At 36.7% G+C, this 19,354-nt stretch overlaps 1 protein-coding gene across 2 annotated transcripts; it reads right to left on the bottom strand.

Moving 5' to 3' along the window:
• Window positions 1-76: 76 nt before the first annotated feature.
• c7b (complement component 7b) lies at window positions 77-16,184 on the bottom strand. Of its 2 annotated transcripts, XM_053648404.1 has the most exons (18): window positions 16,101-16,184; window positions 15,401-15,465; window positions 14,495-14,570; window positions 14,261-14,402; window positions 13,072-13,216; window positions 12,568-12,706; window positions 11,130-11,264; window positions 9,784-10,027; window positions 8,805-8,918; window positions 8,551-8,717; window positions 7,381-7,609; window positions 6,879-7,050; window positions 6,704-6,791; window positions 6,460-6,592; window positions 4,756-4,944; window positions 2,176-2,263; window positions 1,305-1,486; window positions 77-711 (listed from the first exon to the last, which is right to left on the bottom strand). In XM_053648404.1, exons 1-18 carry the CDS (start codon window positions 16,104-16,106, stop codon window positions 542-544), a joined length of 2,484 nt encoding a protein of 827 aa, XP_053504379.1. In that variant the 5' UTR covers window positions 16,107-16,184; the 3' UTR covers window positions 77-541. The 2 variants fall into 2 exon arrangements, with proteins under 2 accessions (XP_053504379.1, XP_053504378.1); XM_053648403.1 differs by lacking the exon at window positions 16,101-16,184 and having other exon boundaries at window positions 15,401-16,086.
• Between the last annotated feature and the right edge of the window lie 3,170 nt (window positions 16,185-19,354).

Raw genomic sequence — 19,354 nt, 5'->3', positions numbered from 1 at the left:
CTTAGCTAAAATTACTGCAAACAAGCTCGTCCTACACCAAACGGTTAGTGTTTAGTTGCTAACAAGTAACGGGACCTTTAAATCACAGTATTTATTGTTTAATTTTTGTATATTATGCACTTTCACAGTATATTCAATGCCAAAACAGAATAATACTTATTACTTATTAAATACTATGAAGATGCATTGCACACACTGCAACCATTACAACACTCTTATCAGTCTTAGCTAGTATTGGCTAACTAATTAGCCCAGCTTGCTCTCTGTAATAATTGATAAAATATTAAATAAAAATTGCTGTAATAAAAATGAACTAAAATGTGGAAATAAAGATTGGCGTAACGCTGGCGATGATGAAGTTGTTTGCCTTCACTGTTGCTTTGGAGGCAGAAAACCAATAGGATTTGAACTGCTTGTGTGACATGACAATATCACATCATGTACTAGTAAATTCCCCCTAAAATACACATGCTGTTATTTTTATTTACATTGCAATGTTGGAATATTGCCAATGAAAAATGTTTGATCAGAATCAATTAGATCATTTTGGACATTTTCCAATGTTGATGACTCTGACGTCTTTCCCTGAGCACCTCCAAGCCCCAGCTTCACACTCTGTGGTAGACACATGGCCTCCATTCTCTACAGAGACACAAAGGTGGGCAGGTTCTTCTGGGCAATCCTCTGGGTCTTTACAATTACACTGCACACCTGAAAACAAACAGCGGCACTCAACTCAGTCACAGCCACACCCCTTTCTGTAGTGCAAGACCTGTATGTTCAATGTAATATTTTATTCCTTAGAGCTGTTGAATGATCAACACTGATTGGTGATGATTAGTTTTCTATAACAGCAACTTCGACAGTAGTGCAGCAGCAAATCACAGGTTTATATTAACGCTCGACATAAACAGACTAAAAACCTGTGTGGAGACGTTTGTTTAACATGTATGGACTCTCCAGTGCAAGCGCTTTGTAACAGTCAGACATAAAGCTGTAACTTTAAGTTTTCTAACACAGGAAAATCTTCAGGAAAGAGGAGTTTATACGGTTTCTCGCTAATATGGCGAGCAGATTTTTGTTTGTATTATTAAATCTCTCTATTAAATAGCTGCTTAATAAATAAAGAATTGTAAATGTTAGCAAATTATTGTAAATATGAGAGGAATAAAACGTTTTGGATTGTGCTGTTATAGGAAGATAATCAACTTCAGAGTAGTACCTGTATCTCAGATTCAGTGTTTTATTTTTTTAATTATGCCCCCAAGTGTTTTATTCCTAAAATAATAATCAGGAAGTCATACCAGTGCACTCCTCCCATGGCTTGCAGTCTTGACAGGATGTGAATTTGGTCTCTGGCCAATTACACGTAGTGTCCTGGAGCAGAGAGAAGGTCTGGCCCAGACACTGCAGGGCACCAAGGTGGCACACGCCCATCCGGTTCACCAGGCCGGGACGCACAGAGGCACACACTTGCAGAGAAGACCTGTGGAATGAGACAGAAGGCAATAATACAGGCACTGCTTTGAAAAGATATACGTATGTATATAAAATATGCACATATTTTGTGCATATGCATTTAGCTCATGTATCCAAGATACAGATACATATATAAGACAAATAAAATATTAATATGTTACAGTAACATGTATAGTATATATATATATATATATATATATATATATATATATATATATATATATATATATATATATATATATACCACATACACTGTTGCTTGAAAGTTTGTGGACCCTTTAGAATTTTCTATATACCATGCATAAATATGACTTGGATAGATCCCTGTTCTTTAAATAAAACAGGATGCTCAATCACACATGATTGTCATCCCATTGATTGAAAACACCTGACTCTAATTTCATCTTCAAATTAAACTTCAAATCCTAGAGGTTCACATACTTTTGCCAGTCACAGATATGTAATATTGGATCATTTTCCTCAATAAATAAATGACCAAGTATATATTTTTTGTCCTATTTGTTTAATTGGGTTATCTAGGTCTACGTTTAGGACTTGTCTGAAAATCTGATGATGTTTTAGGTCATATTTACGCAGATATACAGAAAATTCCATTTGAAAAAATAGGGTGCCTAAGACTTTTGCACAGTACTGTATACGTCATTATACACAAACTGAGCCCATAAACCAGCTTACCCGCATTCATATGGCATTTTGCACACGCACTGGGCCTGTCCAGGTTTCTCCCATGGTTTGCAGTTAATGGTCGACTCTAACCGGACCACTAAAACACATTTCATTTCAGAGTAAGAAAATTAGAGAGGGTATTATTATTATTACACAACAAGAGAGTTATCAAAGAAATTAGTACGTTTCAGCAGGGTTTGAACACTCCTACAAAAAGCTGTGCCATTAAAAAATCATCCAATTTAAACGCCAGCTGCGCTCTGAGCTTGACCAACATTAAGGAGCATGGAGCATGTCACTTTCTTGGTGTTTACACTCTCATAATTTTGGAGTGGCAGGCCAAATGTTTGCTCCAACCATGAAATGTTTTTACAAATGTAAATAAATTGCTTGCCTCATAGTTAGTTGTCCAAGTTACATTTATATGGTTCTGAATATCAGAAAACATTCTGTAGTTTAAATTGGCAAACAAAGAACATGTTCTCACAGCTTATGTGGCCTCAGCACACAGTAGTCTAGCTGTCTAGAAAAAATGCTGCAAGTGAGTTGGGATCTATTGGCTAAGCAGATAATCTAGCCAAAGAGATAGACAATTTTTTTGCTGCATGATGAATGATGACACTAAAGGGTTCAATGGCTCAAATTCAATGGTTGCCAAGGTTCCTTTTTTGGTTACAATGTTGCTCAGTGAAGACAATAACTCAATATAAGTCATGTGAAAAATTAAGTCGTCCCCCCCCGCTTTTTTTTTTTTTTTTTTTTTTTTACATATTTGGACAAGCAAACATTTGATCCTCTTTGAAACAGTACCTATTAAAAAAGGTGTTACATTCTATCAAATTACACATATAATTGACATTTTGTAGTAATTTTCACAATTTAAATGAACAAAAAACTAATCAGTGACATGGAAAAAGTAAGTACGCCCCTACATTTATCACACCGTCAAATCCATACAATTAGTATCTGGTGATCAAGATTGGGTGCCAGTGATTAGAACCTGCTTAGGGAGTGCAGGTGGAACCTGTCTTATTTACACCCCTCTCATATCTAGTGACTGGTGTTCCCTTTACTATTGAGGTGTGTGGTGTCATCATGCCAAGATCTAAAGAGTTCTATAAGGTCTTCAGAAGAAGGGTTGTGGATGCCTATGAGTCTGGCAAGGGATTTAAAAAGATCTCCAAATCATTTGAAATACATCATTCCACTGTAAGGAAAATAATCTACAAGTGGCACAGATTTCAAACGACTGCCAATTTGTCCAAGACTGGCCGTCTCAGCAAGACCAGACCATCTGATGCAAAAAGAAGTCTCCAAGAACCCCAAAATTTCATCACATGATCTGCTAGTAAGTCTTGCAACTGTTGGTGTCAAAGTGCACGCTTCTACAATCAGAGAGATTGCACAAATTTGACTTGGTAGGCATGGGAGGCGTGCCAGGAAAAAGTCTTTGCAAGACTACAGTTTGCCAATGAGCATAAAGGCAAAGACCAGGCCTTTTGGAATAATGTGCTCTGGACAGATAAATCAAAGATAGAGTTGTTTGGCCACAGTAACAGCAGACATGTTTGGCCCACACCAAAAACAGCTTTTCAGGAGAAGCACCTCATACCAACTGTCAAGCACGGTGGTGGAAATGTTATGGTTTGGGGTTGTGTCGCTGCCTCAGGGACCGGACAGCTGGCATTCATTGATTCAACTATGAATTCTGCATCATATCAAAGTGTGCTTGTAGATAATGTGAGGCCATCTGTCTGAAAGTTGAAGTTGAGCTAAAAGTGGACGTTTCAACAGGATTATGAACGTAAGCACACTAGCAAATCCACCAAGGAATGGCTCAAAAAGAGGAAATGGAGGGTTATGAAATGTCCTAGTCAAAGCCCGGATTAGAATCCCACTGAAATGTTGTCGGGGAATTTGAAACGGGCAGTACATGTGAGAAAGCCCTCAACTGAAAGAATATTGCATGGAAGAGTGGTCAAAAATTCCAATTACTGGAATTATGCAAAACACCTACAAGAAGTTATTTCTGCTAAAGGGGGTGATACTAGCTTCTGAGGCCAAGGGTGTACTTACTTTTCCCACAGAAGAATATCACATCTATTGATATTTCTGTTGAATAAATGATTGAAAAAGCTAATGTGGTCCTTGTGGTTTTGTTCAAGTGTATCAACTTCATTAATAGGCACTGTTTCAGAGAGGATCAAATGTTTGCTTGTCCAAATTCGTCAAAGACAACAATTTCCATGGGGTGTACTTATTTTTTCACATTATTGTATTATGTCATTATATACAGTAAATCTAAATAAAAGCTCCTTTGGTGTTACATATTAAGTAAAAAAAAAACAAAAAAAAACAAAGTGAGACTTGAAATGCTAAGTTTCTCATTATTTTGACTTAATATATAACACTCCATTATCTAATATAATAATAATAATAATAATTCTTATTTTGTTTTCTTATCAAAGCCCTGAATCACAATTTGTGTAAAAATGTTGAAATTCTGTAGATTCTGGGCTTCTGTAAAACTGGATTAAAAGAAGTTTTCAGTGTTTTTGCTAGTGTGAGAAACCAGCTTTAAGTTTGTACCTGGTTTGCATTTAAAATTGTTGGGTATTGGAAACCAGCTGAGACTGGCACGGCAGATTATCTCCTGCTGTCCCTCGAACTGCATGCCACTGGGACATGACAAGGATACAGTCTCTCCTATCGAATACGTCTGCCTTGAGGGTGAGGCGATGACAGGATTCAAGAGTGGTGGAGCATCACATGAAGTTCCTGGTACACAGCACAAAGGTTATCAGGAAGGTTCTGAGCATTTGATTCATCCACAATGGACTGTTTTGGGTTAAAGCTTAAATATATATATATGGAACTGATATATACCAAAATCATCATCTTGTGGTAGCATTTTGAAGATGTTTTACACTTGTCCAAGCATCTTAGTTAATACCTTCTTATGTTTTAAAATGAATACAGAAAACAAATGTGAGCATAAAGCCGATCATAGTTGTACTATTGATAATAGGCGCCTTTGTGCTAAGTAAAGGATAAAAAATCTAGGAGAATGATAAATGATGGGGTTGTGTGATGAAGTCGAGTTACTGTTACCACCCCAACATTGATTATTGTCCTATAACAGTATGTCCTCAAGTGTTTTATTCCTCTTATACTACAGCAATGACATTTTTTTTATTTACTCACTTTAAAAACACGACATATTTTTTCAGTTTTCTTTCTTTTTAAGTTAACGTCAGGTCAGCACCAGAATTGACGAGAAACTCTGTTTCGCAGAACACACTTTAGCCATGATAGACTATACTATACTATACATAGTTAGACTACTATACTTAGACTACACTTCCCATCACCCACAAACTTTGTCATGTTCACATTCACCTGATTTCAAATCATACACAGCTGAACACAAACATCTCCAGACAGTATATAAGGACTCCAGATCCACACTCACGTTGTGAAATAACACCCGGTGTGTATCTACCTGAAGTTACCAAGCCTTTATTTCCATGACGTGGTTTTGACATTGTTCTGCCTCTCATTTGTGATTTTGGATTTTGCCCAAGTATTGATGTTTGCTGATCGACTGATCATTGCCTGTTTTTGGATAATGTTTTTGAACACTGTTTTTGGGATTTGTTTGCCAGCCCCTGTAATAAAACCTCAAGCTGCATTTGTATCCGTCTTCGCCTCCATCTCATGACAGTTAATAAGACCACGGATGCAGCTTGTCACATTACCTAGCAATCACAAAGCCTGAAGACTTTCCCATGTCGGAAAACTTAAAGTCACAGTGCTGATTCTTTCACTGAAACTGGAGATTCCTTCCACAAATGTAAATGAATGTCTCCTTACAGAAAACACCACAGTGTAAAACTGGATAATTCATTTAACTAAAAAAAAATTCAGGAAACTAATTACCTCAAAATTTTTAAGTTGATAAATCAATTTCTTTAAGCCAAATACACTTAAATATAACAAGTCTGAGTTCATTTTTTGTTATATTTAAGTGTATTTGGCTTAAAGAAATTGATTTATCAACTTAAAATTTTTGAGGTAATTAGTTTCCACAATTTTTTTGAGTTAAATGAACTATCCGGTTTTACAGTGTGGTATAAATTCAAATAAAAGCATACGAAGGGGAACACTGACATTATACACAATACATTTGCATACAGACTAAATGTGTAAAGATGTTGCACTCATTTGAAGTTTGTTTCTAGACTTTCAAATGATCTGAAATCCTGAAAAACTTCTGAAAATTATCTGCCTTACTCTTGCACTCCATTTGTCCTCGCCTCCAGTTCAGGCTTTTTGTACATTCAGCAACAGGATCCCCGACATGGTAGTATCCTTCAATGCAGGTGTATTCAATCTTACTCCCAACTGCGTAGACATCTTTAGGGCTCTAAACATGTACAACAAATAGTGAAGGAGAAAATGAGTATGGGGTGAGCCAGTCTGCCAATTTGTTTTTAGAAACGTTGTGCTGTATTTAATGACAGTGAGAGATCCTCACCAAAACAAATCCATTTTGTAGAGGAGGTGGAACCTTGCAGGACTTCACCGGGGTCAGCGATGGATCAAAGCAATGTGGCTCCATAAATCTAAAATGCCAATCACAGTAATTAGGCTAAAAACTACGTAATAGGTTAGTTCTACAATGACGTGTTTTTCAGCATCACACATCACACCTTAAGTGTCCAAGATCTGGGTCCTCACAGGCTTTGTGCTCGATGGAAGGGCCTACACAATGCTTGCCTCCATTTTTTGGTGCAGGATTATTACATGTGCGAGTCCTTGATTTCTGACCTTGAGAACAAGTTCCCCAGGGCGACCAGCAATTCCAACCACCATGAACCACTCCTGTAAAAATAATAGGAATGCTCAAAGTAAATAATCAGTGATGGTATGATGTCATGAAACAAAGTTCCTGTGTTTACCCCAGGTGATCATTTTTCTATAACAGCACATGCCCAATTGTTTTACTCCTAATATACCACAGCAATTGTGCACCAATTACAATTCATTCTCTGTTAAATAAGAACACATCTAAGTCCTTGTGAATGAGCTGCATTACTGTCAGAGTTAAGTTAATCACCACCTTCAGAATTAATGACCAATCAGAATTGAGAATTCAACAGCACTCTGGTATCAATATAAATGTCTGATTATGTGTAACACACTCAGCTGTACCTGGCTGTTCTCCAAGAACATGACCATTCTGACAGGATGCGCCGCTGGTGTCGGGTTTGCACACACAGGTACACACTCCGTCACTCAGCACAGGCTTGCCGTTGTTCTGGCAAGGCCTGCAGTGGCATGGGCTCTGTTCTTCAAGGTAGGCCTCCAGCGCCCTCTTCAGGTGTAGCTTCTTCAGCTGTGCACATGATACCTCCTTCACCAGCTCATAGATTGGCCTCAGCTGAGGATAATATGACATAAAGCTATAAATACATTCTGCTGGGAAGGTCTTTCCAAACAAAACAATGACTACAGTCAAGCGTAAATGTTATACTCATAGTACAAAACGAAGAAGAGAAAAAAGAAATACATTTTCATAGTGATGTGATAGTATTCACATATATTATTAGAGAGGAAAAAAATAATCAAATATAAGTTGAAAAGTTTGCAATGTCCTTCCCTATGCTTTTATGACTGCGTACGACCTCTTTTATACCCTCGGAACAGCTTTTACATTCTCTAAGTTATCATTTTTGCCTCCCTGTAGCCCGCTGCACAGGCTTCATAACATTCGTAACTCTTCCAAATGTCAAACTGCATGTCTGGAAACTGAGAGATTCATAACATAGTTCTTTTCATTATATTTCTCTGTTAATTTTGAATTTAAATCAACTGTAGATCAATTTGATAACTAGGAGAACATTTTTCTTTCTTTTGTTCAAGAGAAATAAGGCAATAATGAGTTGTTATTGGTCACATATACATTATAGCACAGAGAAATTATTTTCTACATACCCCAGCATGCTATAATGCTGTTTAACAACTTATACATAACTACTGTATGCAGGAACTAAGCAGGAACGAATAAATATTTCTTCTTTAACACCTATCTTATTCCTATAAAATACTAAGAACTACTAGTTAATTACTCAGTAGGTATGTTAGTAGGAGTTCACTATTAATTCATGAGTAATTACCGAGTCTTACTTTTCTCCTGCAGAACTACTACTTAACCATGGCTCTTTTATAATAACTACCGATTAACTGCTGATTAATTACTATCATTATGAGATGATGAACTGTATTGTAAAGTGTTAATGAAAAAGGGAATAAAAACGTTATCCTTTAATTCTATGTTAGGAAACTAATTTGCTGTTTTTGATTAACTTTGCTTAGACATACCTTCTGTTTTATGACCTGAGGGAAGTCCTTGACTGAGCCGGCCCATTTGGCATACTTATCATGGTTTTGCTCAGGGTTCTCCAGGTCCAGAAGGCCTAAACCAGCCACATAAGCACCATGCCCTCCAACTATGTTGGTCTTCACTGGCAACGTCTGGCTGCGTTGCTCTGTGAAATAACATTTAAAAATTTAAATAAGCAGTGAATTTCTTTGGGAAATTGTGGAATTTAGTGTGTAAAAAGAAATAAAGTAACCATTGTAGTTCCTAATCGACTGGACCAATTTCTCACACTTGGTCGTTCTCTTCTTTCGGAACAGACGTCTCTTGACACGTGTCACACACTTGTGAAAATCGATATCTGTTTGACCTGCAATTTTAAGCAAGAAAATATTAGCTTCATTAGAACATGTAGGCTATATAATAAAGAAAACACTTTGGGGGCATGCTGTTATATACATGGTGTGATGAAGTAGAGTTACTGTTACCATGCCAAATATCATTTTCCTATAACATCAGGTTCTGAAGTGTTTTATTCCTTTTCTACCACAGTAATTTTCCAATGACTACAAAGCTGCTAACCAATCAGATTTGAGAATTAAAAAGTGTTGCGCTATAAATTACTATGTTGATAATGTCTAAGAAGCATGTCAAAGAAGATTTTACCCCCTTAAATTTCCAGCTTAGACTTTTAGAAAAACTGTTTTTTTTTTAATGGTTCTTTAAGGGCTTCATGGACAGGGGTCCTAAAAAGCTAGACACTTGGAAACCCTCTCTTATAGGGTTCTATATAGAACCTTTAGGGGTTTCCCCATAGTGACCCAAAAAGGGTTTACAGTTTATTAATCAGATATCAATATATCAGTTTATTAAGCAGTTTTAATCAGATATTTTAAAGCTCCAGAGTCAGCAAAGCTACTAGGACATGTATTATTAAACTAAAGATTTCTTAGCCTTCCAAAGGGGTTCTACTTGGCTGTCTCTCTGAAAGGAAAGGGAAAAGGAATCGCTCTGTTGTAAGTTTCTATGGTTCCGTATAAAACTTTTAAGTGGAAACCTGTGGAACCATTTAGGGTGTTATATAACTTTTGTATTACAAGTTTCTTATGAGAGTGAGACATGCAAGTTTGAACTCCAGTTCTCAGGAGTTTAAGGGGTTGATTGACATGGCTGGAGACATGTCATTCCCCTCCCCTTGAATCAAGAACAGCAGATTTTTGTTAAATAACACGTACTCATCTCACTCATAAACTGGGAGTCAAACTCCAACAGGAGCTGGTACTCTCCACCCAAAGAGCCCTCCGCCATGTAGTGTGTGCCATAGAGTTGCAGGATTGAGCGGTAGGCTGCTGGATCATATGTGTTGGGCAGAGCAGATAGAGCTCTCCAAAACTCCTCAGATAGTGGGAGGTACTCTGGGATGTTGTTCTGGAACTGAGCTACTTCCACCTCGTTCTTGATAATCAAGAGCTGGTAGGCCTGTGGGGAATGACAGCAGATTTTATGTCCCTGTTCATCATTAGTATGTAGTTGTTTTTGCAGACCAGGACTTATGTAACCACAGTGAGACCAGCTGAGCAGTTTCAAAGTTGCTTATAGTGAAACCATTCAAATTGCACAGTAAGGTTATGTTCACAAGAACTTTACATAATCCTGAATCCTGAGGCTTACTATCTCAAGATTTTTGAAGCTGGATTGTATACATCTAGAAACAAGGGTTCCTCAAGGGTTTATAGATGGCTAAATATTTTTTAAGGTGCCAGATGGAGCTGTTTTTCTAATAGTATACAGGTCTGAATATGAACTGACAACCGTGATTCGTTCCTTAAAGGGCAGGCCTGAGCAGCTCTGTTTCAACCAAAGAGCCAAAGCCTGAATGGCATATCTGGATTGAAATCATTATCTCAGGCCTAGAAACCATCCATCCATCCATCCATCTTCTACCGCTTACTCCTGGCCTAGAAACCTTTTTAAAAATTACAAACTGCACCTTTAAATGAAATATTTCTTATGTAATGTTGTAGTGTAGCCTATCGTAGGGGTTCTAAATCTTTTAAAGGTTCCGCTAGAGTGACAAACCAAAAAACAATTTAAGGTGCTAGATGGAAACTTTTTTTTTTTTAAATAGTGAATGCAAGCTATAAACCATGAAATGTTTTTCTTCATTTAGCATTAGCATTAATTACTGTTTAAATTCAAATGACATCATGACCTTGGTCACTTCAGTGACCTTGCTGAACAGACAATAGATGTTATCACTAAATAATCAAGAACTAAGCAATGAACAGAATTATTAACAGTACATAGGGCTTAGCATCAACTGTTCATTTCTGCAGCCAGGCATGTTGAAAACAAATAAAATTGTTGACGATCATTAAATCAATTAATATGAAATGAACGAATGCATTTTACAAAGTGACCCAAGTGATAATTATAAAGTTGACACGGCATGAGAGGTATAATTAAATTATCTTAAACGCTGTAAATATTAGCTGTATAAATGTCATCATGTTGTCAGTTTAGCAACCAAAACCTGAGTACTTTTAATAAGTTAGAGCCAAATCCTTGCACATTACTTTACCTTGTCCCTCTTCAGTTCATTGTGGAAAGTTTTGTGATCATGGCCTCCTTTGATTTTATATCTCTGCTCTACATGGTCTATGTAGGACCAGGAGCTGTTGTAGAACTCCTCACTAAAGTCATTGTCAACAGCCACCTGATAAAAATGTGAAGAAATGAGATTTTACTGATGAAAACTTATAAGATAATAATACAATGTTATATAATGAACCATAGTCTTAACATTCTTCTATACTGACATGCAGTAATTAATCACAAAATTGTTAGTGTCACAAAAAAAGCTAGGTAGACCTTATGTAAAACTGAGATCCCTTAACTTTCCTTAAGCCTTATGAACAAATGCATTGTATAAAAGGCTACATTAGATCTACATAAGCCTTTATGACAACTGACCTACATAAGCTTTTGAAATGAAGGTGTCCAGCAGGTGTCACCTTTCACAAGGCCCGCTTTGTTCAATTTTGATATCACGTTGAGTAAAATGACAGATTTTTGTTGACATGGGCTGACAACAGGGCAGGGATGTCAGGTATAATTTTTTTATCACTTTTTTTGCTAGCTGTAGCTGTAAAAATCAGTAACACTTTACTTAAGTGGAGTGTTCCTAAGTTTACAGCATTGTATTTTACTTTAAACATGAAAAAATACTGATTTATCCATTTTCTGGTCAACTACTGATGACTATTGCTCTCATTTTAATGTCTGCTGTCAAAAACATTATCTAGTCATTTTCAACTGAATAACAGAACACTTCTACTTCTGCATAAAATTATGTAATCTTTTAAAAAAAAAAATTCAATTATAAGGAGCTAGTGTGGCACACTGCAAACGGTGATACTGGGTTGGATGATTAATATAATGTTTTTATATTAATAAAAACCCATTTGGGGTATAATCCAATGATACTATCTGTATCTGTTTATTGCTCCAAATATTCATATAGATATTTGCATTTAGATTTAAACCTAGAGTGGGCGTGGTCGAAACCAGAGTTTGTTTGGGGTTTTTCTTGGCTCTGAGAGTTCCTCAACCTCAGTTACTTGAGAGACATGCATTGCTCTTTTACTCATGCTCACACAGTTACTTTTGTTTGTACCTGCTTGTGATGTTCTGAAACAAATTTACTTGCTTTGATTTCCCAAAATATACCATGACCCTGACCAGGCAGTTACTAAGGAGGAAGGAATGCATGCCACATATCATAATGCATGAGTTCCACATGTTCATGTTCATATCTGACCGCTCGCCTGCAAGAAAGTAAAAATGAGGGATCCCAGACCCAGAATAGTGTGTCTTCTATTCTTATTTGCATTTGTATATGTTTAGAACACATTCTGTTCATTCCAAATAATGTGTTTATATTCACATGCCTAATAGATACAATATGGTCTTTATAAAAATAAAAAATTTTTAAAAATCAATTTGCTCCACTTGCTCACCTGAAAGCTATACCTGAGGATACTTTGTGGGAGTCTATAAAAGTCTCTGTGGTCCCCACTAAACACTTTCCTGCACTGGCCGCCGAAGCTGAGAGTGTTAATAACACCAGCCTTCAGCTTACCCGTCAACACGTCAAACCTGTGAAATACAGCAGCAAATAAACATTATAAGTTTAAGTATGTCTTGAAAACTAGCACATGCAAACCTTAGGATTTTAAGGAATACGCCAGCATTTTCCAACCTAATCCCTCGTTCACTCATATGTGATTAGCATGGACAAGAAATTGAAACTTTCCCCTGCTCTGAGAAAAGAACAGAAAACCTGTGTACAAATTCACAGTAGTGTCTGGAGTTTGGGGGTTTCTATCCTGTTCTCAGTACAGGAAAAGGTACTGGATTCTTATCCGTGTTAGTGGCGCATAAGCTGTAGATACAGTAGAGATCAGGTTACAGATCAGATTGAAAAACCCTGGAGTATTCCTTTAAAAAGCATCATGTCTTACCCTTTTCCAGTGAGATCTGAATTGGGTGGGGTTTTATGCAAGTTACACACGATAGTGCTGGACTGTGCACAGTGCTGCTCATCTAGACTGTCCTCCTGGCAGTCATTATCACCATTACACACCAGAGTGGAGCTGATACACTGACCTACACACACGCACACACACAGCTGATGAGGACTAATGATGTTTTAAAGAATGTCTTACACTATTTACACAATGACCCCCTTGTGCTAAATATAATCAATCATCGACAACGTCAATCTGACTTTTGCTTATTTAGTTTTACACTGGATTTCTGAGGCTAAGGTATCCAACATGTAAAGGAAGAATGTGTCATGCAATAAATATCAGCCTATTTTGTCTTTTAATCATCCTTAAATATGAACTAAAGTTCTTCACTATATAACAGAATGCTGGAATGTTATGGAGGTGATCATCCTGGACAAACAAATTCACTCCTTTTTTTTTTTTTGTAGTTGTTTAGCATAGTTTGATATGATTCTACCTCTTAGGGTCTGCCTCCCAACGTTTAAAGTTTATATTACAGTATACCAGAAAGCTTTAAGAGATGCAAATGATAATAGACTTTCACTTTCAACTTAAATTGTAAAATTGTACAATTGGAAACTTTCTAAACAGATAGCTTATTGTTTATCAAAACTAAATGACATCATAAAATGTCATTTGAAGCAAATATATATATATATATATCCATCCATCTTCTATATTGCTTTATCCTTTTCAGGGTCACAGGGAACCTGGATCCCAGGGAGCATCGGGCACAAGGCGGGGTACACCCTGGACGGGGTGCCAATCCATTGCAGGGCACAATCACACACACACTCATAATACGGACACTTTGGACATGAAAATCAGCCTACCATGCATGTCTTTGGACTGGGGGAAGAAACCGGAGTACCCGGAGGAAACCCCCGCAACACAGGGAGAACATGCAAACTCCACATACACAGGGACACAGTGGGAATCGAACCCCCGACCCTGGATGTGTGAGGCTAACGTGCTAACCACTAAGCCACCATGCGCCATATATATATAAAAAAGAATTTAAGGAAATGTTTTCAGATGAAGCATTTTAGGCGGCACTAACTGGTTATTATTTGGCCTAAGGGAAAATCTGTGTGAATTTAGTTTTGGCCAAACGTTTTATTCATTTTGAAAAGCTAAGTACCAGAAGTGCACTGGAACCGATATCCACATCCTTCTTCCAGAGGACAGCTTTTAGTAGGCACACATGTTTGTCTTTGAACGGCCTCCCCTGTGCAAACGCTCCCACCGAACTGAGGGAAAACTCGTATCGAGCGAGTTCTAACCTAAGAGAAGTCAAATAAAAATGAGTAAAAGCTTTTTATAGGATTGAAGTTTTTTTTTTTAGTCCTTTAAATCTCTACTTGTTTCGGTCTACCTGTGTTTTGGTGCAGCCATCGCACTCTGACCAGCTTCCATATGCGCCCCATATGCAGTTTACTGGCTGCTGACATCTGTCAGAACAAAGACAAAAATGATTCAGCCACCTAATACTGCAAGACTAATATAGCTAACAAGCTTATAGCTACTAGCTTCATACATAAACAGTTGCATAAGACAGCAGAATACAATAAGTCTATATTCAAATCATGTCACTTGGCTCAGTTTACCAGTAACCTTCAGCTAAAAGAGTTGAATCGTTCATGAAAAAGAGCTGACTCATCTATCTACTGTAGAAGAACTGACTCGTTTACCTAGAAGTGCAAACTGATTTGCCTAAAAGAGTCAACAGTCAGTTCGTTCACCTAAAAGACATGACTCTTTCACTTAATAGAAGTAACTCATTCACCTAATAGAGCTGAATAGTTCACCTAAAAGAACCGACCCATTTGTGAATGACATCACTAGAGGAATCTATGTGTTGAGCATGCTGAGCATTTTGATTCAGCTTCAAGATTACGACGGTTTTTTTTTTTTTTTTTTATCTCTTTAACAACATTTTGTTCACATTCATAGATAACAGTGTGTCATACAGAGCCAGAAACCACATCAGTAGGTCTGTTTGGGACAGTGAACAACTCCACAAAGCCATTTGAGTTACAATGCTAAACGTGTGCTTAATATTAGCCTGGTAGCACCATTGCAAAACTAAAGAAACAAATACTGTATCAGACAACAAAATGTCTTGATTGATTAACTATATTTGCAAGGAAACTATTTTGGTTTTCAGACAAGCTAATCCTTTAAAGATATGTGATATAGCTAAGGTGTTAACAGATGTCCATGAGTGTTTGCTTTCACAGAGTTGATTTATTTTTGTGTTGTTTTATTTTTTTCAACCTACCTAATATGTGACAAAGATGTGAGCAGGATGAACAGACAGGATGAAGTGACAGTTTGCAGAGGTTTCTGGAAACACATACCAGACATCATTGTAGCACACAAAGCCTTCTATTCTTTACAAGTATGAACCAAGAGTGAATAAAATAGGAATAGAGTTTATTAACTAAGTTGTTACAATTGACCAAGGGTGGAATATATCTTAGTGAAAGTGTGGGGTACATATTAAAGGTGTCATGAATCAAATTATCCTTGATCTTTTGACTTATGAGGTCATTGTACCAATAAAATATCCTGCAAATTTCATAGCTTGTACAGAAAATAAGCAGTACACAGAATAAAAAAAAACCCCAAAAAACTAATGATAGATAAATAAAAATAATAATAAAAAATAACGACAACAATAATAATAAAAGTAGACATCAGCAAGAAAATTCTATAGTTGAAAAAAGTATGTCTTGATTTGAGTTTTAAATATGTCAAAGGTCTGAGCTTCCCTAATTAATTATTAGATTATATGGAGTGTCCCGCTATACAAGTCCCTGTGAATGAGCCGTTACTATAGAAACAATAATGCTTTAGAATCAGTGCATTAATAAAACACTGTGATTTGAATCACAGCTGGAACTACAGTCAGAGTTACCGTTTTAGACAATTGTACTGCATTATGTTACCCAGTGTAGTAGCTTGAGTTCAGCGCTTACCTTCATGATAGAGGCCTGATTGACTCTGTTATCAGGCTAAAGCAGAACAAGACTGGGCTAATATAATAGCTCATGATCAGCGGTTACTCAACCCAGTGATTCCCTGCACTTACACAATACTAGAGCTGTTTTTCAGCACAAACACTTATGTGCTTTTTTGTGTGTTTGTTTCTGGACTAGCACCAGCACATTTTCCCAATCTGACCTAGTGCAAAAGCTGTACTTTCCAGAACACTAACTGCTGTACTTATTTAGCAGTATGATGAATGTGTCAAAAATAGTGTTGTCGACCCCCCCTTCCTCCGAACCATTTGGAACTGCCAGATCTGTGAGCTACAGAGACTTGTGCAATAAATGTTTTTTTTGGAATTAAAAGTCCCAAAATGCTAATAGGGTCAAAAGTCTAAACCGATAAGTCTAAAATGTTTCTTTTTTTGGATTTCAGGCCAGTTTATACAGAAATATGATAGAAATATGTTTTTATTTTGTAGCTATGTAAGGCAGTGTTTACATCGGGCTGCTGGAGAAAGCCACTGATGATAAACAATAAAAAAGAAAAGAAAAAAAAGAAAACAAACCAAGCAATAAACAACAAGAAAACCAGAATAGTGCACCTATTCATATCATGTGAACATTTTTGGTCTTTGTCCCACAATCCTCATACTAGTGTCTTCAAGAGCTACCACGACTTCGCTTAGGATTCCTGTGGTGAACCTTTCTGGCAAGCTTTCTAAAAAAAAAAAAAAAAAAAAGAAAATCCTGACGATTCGTTTCGTATCTGTATTGGTATCTGTTTAGAACTTGTTATTTGTTCAATCTGAATGTATCTGTATTTGGTTATTCATTTTGTTTATACCTGCCTGCTATATTTTATCCTAATAGCTAACACCACCATGACACCATGTTAGCGCCTTGCATGGCAGCTCTGCTACCATTGGTGTGTGAATGTGTGTGTGAATGTGTGTCTGAATGGGTGATTGAGACACAGTGTAAAGCGCTTTGGATAAAAGTGCTATATAAGTGCAGACCATATACCCTGGCCAGGCAGTTAAGTACTGCCACATGTTCAGCTTGAGCGAATTTTTTTATGTTGCTGTCTTAATTGAGCATGTTTTCATAACCCAAACACTGGCACCTAGTGGACATAGTGGAAACGAACTATTAAAGCATTCTTTCTTTCTTTCTTTCTTTCTTTCTTTCTTTCTTTCTTTCTTTCTTTCTTTGCTGTACACTGCTGACAGTGTACTAATTGAACCATGTGCTAATTTTATAAAACGTTTTTTGAAGAGTTACTTTTTTTTTGTAAGCTCTTACTGTTACAATCATAAAAACATTTTGTATAGTTTGACAATGATATAACATTTACTTCAGAATTTTCTTCCCTATTACTGCTCTCTGGCTAAACTACAGGCATTTTGTTGCTTTTTGTTTGTTTGTTTGTTTTACTAATGTTACAGAATGATGCTGTCCATGTTAGATAACTGTTAACTCGTGATCCTCCCTGTGAACACTTAGAACTAATCAAATAATAAGGGTTATGTGATGCAGCCTGACACATAGAGGAGTTACTATTACCCTGTTTGATTATTTTCCTAGCAGATCCTGTTGTAGTGTTTTATTTCTCTTATACCTCAACAATTTGCCAGGGATTACAATTTTTTCGCTTACATTTTGCACATTTTATCCATCCATCCATCCATCCATCTTCTATACCGCTTAATCCTTTTCAGGGTCACGGGGAACCTGGAGCCTATCCCAGGGAGCATCGGGCACAAGGCGGGGTACACCCTGGCAGGGTGCTAATCCATCACAGAGCACACAATCACACGCCCATTCATACACTACGGACACTTTGGACATGCCAATCAACCTACCATGCATGTCTTTGGACTGGGGGAGGAAATTGGAGTTTTTGCTAAGCTTGAAATGAGTAAACATGCATGCAATTGGGTTTAATAATCTTTTATTTAGTTTGTTGTAATCTATTAATAGGAAATACTAGACAAATTTGACCATATTCAAGATGTTTTCACTTGCTAAGATGGATTTTTTTTTCCAGAATAAGCAACATTAAACGATACCCTACCCTGTTTATGAACTTACATGTCAGCCTGTCCGCTACTCTCCTACTCCTCTACTCCTCTGATTCGCTTTTTCCTGTGTTCAGAATGGGCAGAGTGATTTCCCTCTCATATTGTCCAACATGATTGGACAGGAAGCCATCCTGAAGGCATGCTGTAATAACACAATGTTTCCTCCATCATTAAGATAATGGAGATTGCTCACGCTGCATTGTAACTGGAGGCTGTGAGATGTTTCACTCCTGTTTTCAGCAGACCAGTGATGAGATTCTCTAGTATACCCAAAAAAAAAAAGAAAAAAAAAGAGCCTGTAATAGAAAGATGGAAATAGACCCAACAGGAGTGATTTGTGTGGGAACACTGATAGAGGAAATTACAACAAAACAACAGCTTATCAGATAGGAATGAATCCAATTATACAGTATGACTCTAAAAATAACAATTGCATAAATCAATTGCATAAAAAGGAAATTAGACAGTGCTCGTGTTTACTTTATAATGCAATATTAATTCATTTGCCACTAAACTAAAACAACAACAACAACGACAACAAATGTCTTTAATAGTAAAATTAATTCAATGAAATTAATTCGAGTGTATAGCGTTGAGTGATGTGAAATTACACTATCAATATTGCAATGTATTGATATAATGTATTAATAATGTATTAAGATCATAATACACTTTTAACCACCTCAATATTATGGGTATTATTGTGTGCCAGTGTCAATGCTTAAATAATTCTCTTTCCTCACACTAACACATTTTCCCTATTAAATCGTTTAAGGTTTTGTAAATGTTGACTAAAATCATATCTAAAAATAGATATATTTTTTTCCTAATATGACTGCTTGTTTGTTTGGATGTTTTGCGTTACAATATTTTATCATTCTTAAAATATGGCGGTATGAAATTTTTCACTCTTTAATGATCTGGTGAAAAATCTTCGCTTTTTTAAAATAAAAATATATATATATATATAATCTTTTGATGCGAGCTTAGCTGAAAAGTTAGGACTGACCATGTGAGAGGAATGAGGTGAGTGTTATTGTATGTTGTATGCAATATAGTGTATGTATACAATGGATTTAATTACCAGAGAAAGGGTTAGGGGACATGTTGGGTTAGGGGTGGGTCACTCAATGTGCATATTCATACAATATGGATTTTTTA

Source organism: Ictalurus furcatus, chromosome 18 (genome assembly GCF_023375685.1).
Source record: "Ictalurus furcatus strain D&B chromosome 18, Billie_1.0, whole genome shotgun sequence".
Taxonomy (NCBI): domain Eukaryota; kingdom Metazoa; phylum Chordata; class Actinopteri; order Siluriformes; family Ictaluridae; genus Ictalurus; species Ictalurus furcatus.
Note: the sequence above shows the minus strand (reverse complement) of the source record. Positions and strands in the feature narration are given on the sequence as shown.

Bases quoted from the DNA above. Each gene is read 5' to 3' on its own strand.
- c7b (XM_053648403.1), bottom strand. From the start codon at position 15,489: ATGATGTCTGGTATGTGTTTCCAGAAACCTCTGCAAACTGTCACTTCA. The intron at 10,028-11,129 runs GTAAAGTAATGT...CATTCCCCACAG, and splicing joins ATGAACTGAAGAGGGACAAG to GCCTACCAGCTCTTGATTAT. The intron at 6,792-6,878 runs GTGTGATGTGTG...TTGGCATTTTAG, and splicing joins CCAGATCTTGGACACTTAAG to ATTTATGGAGCCACATTGCT.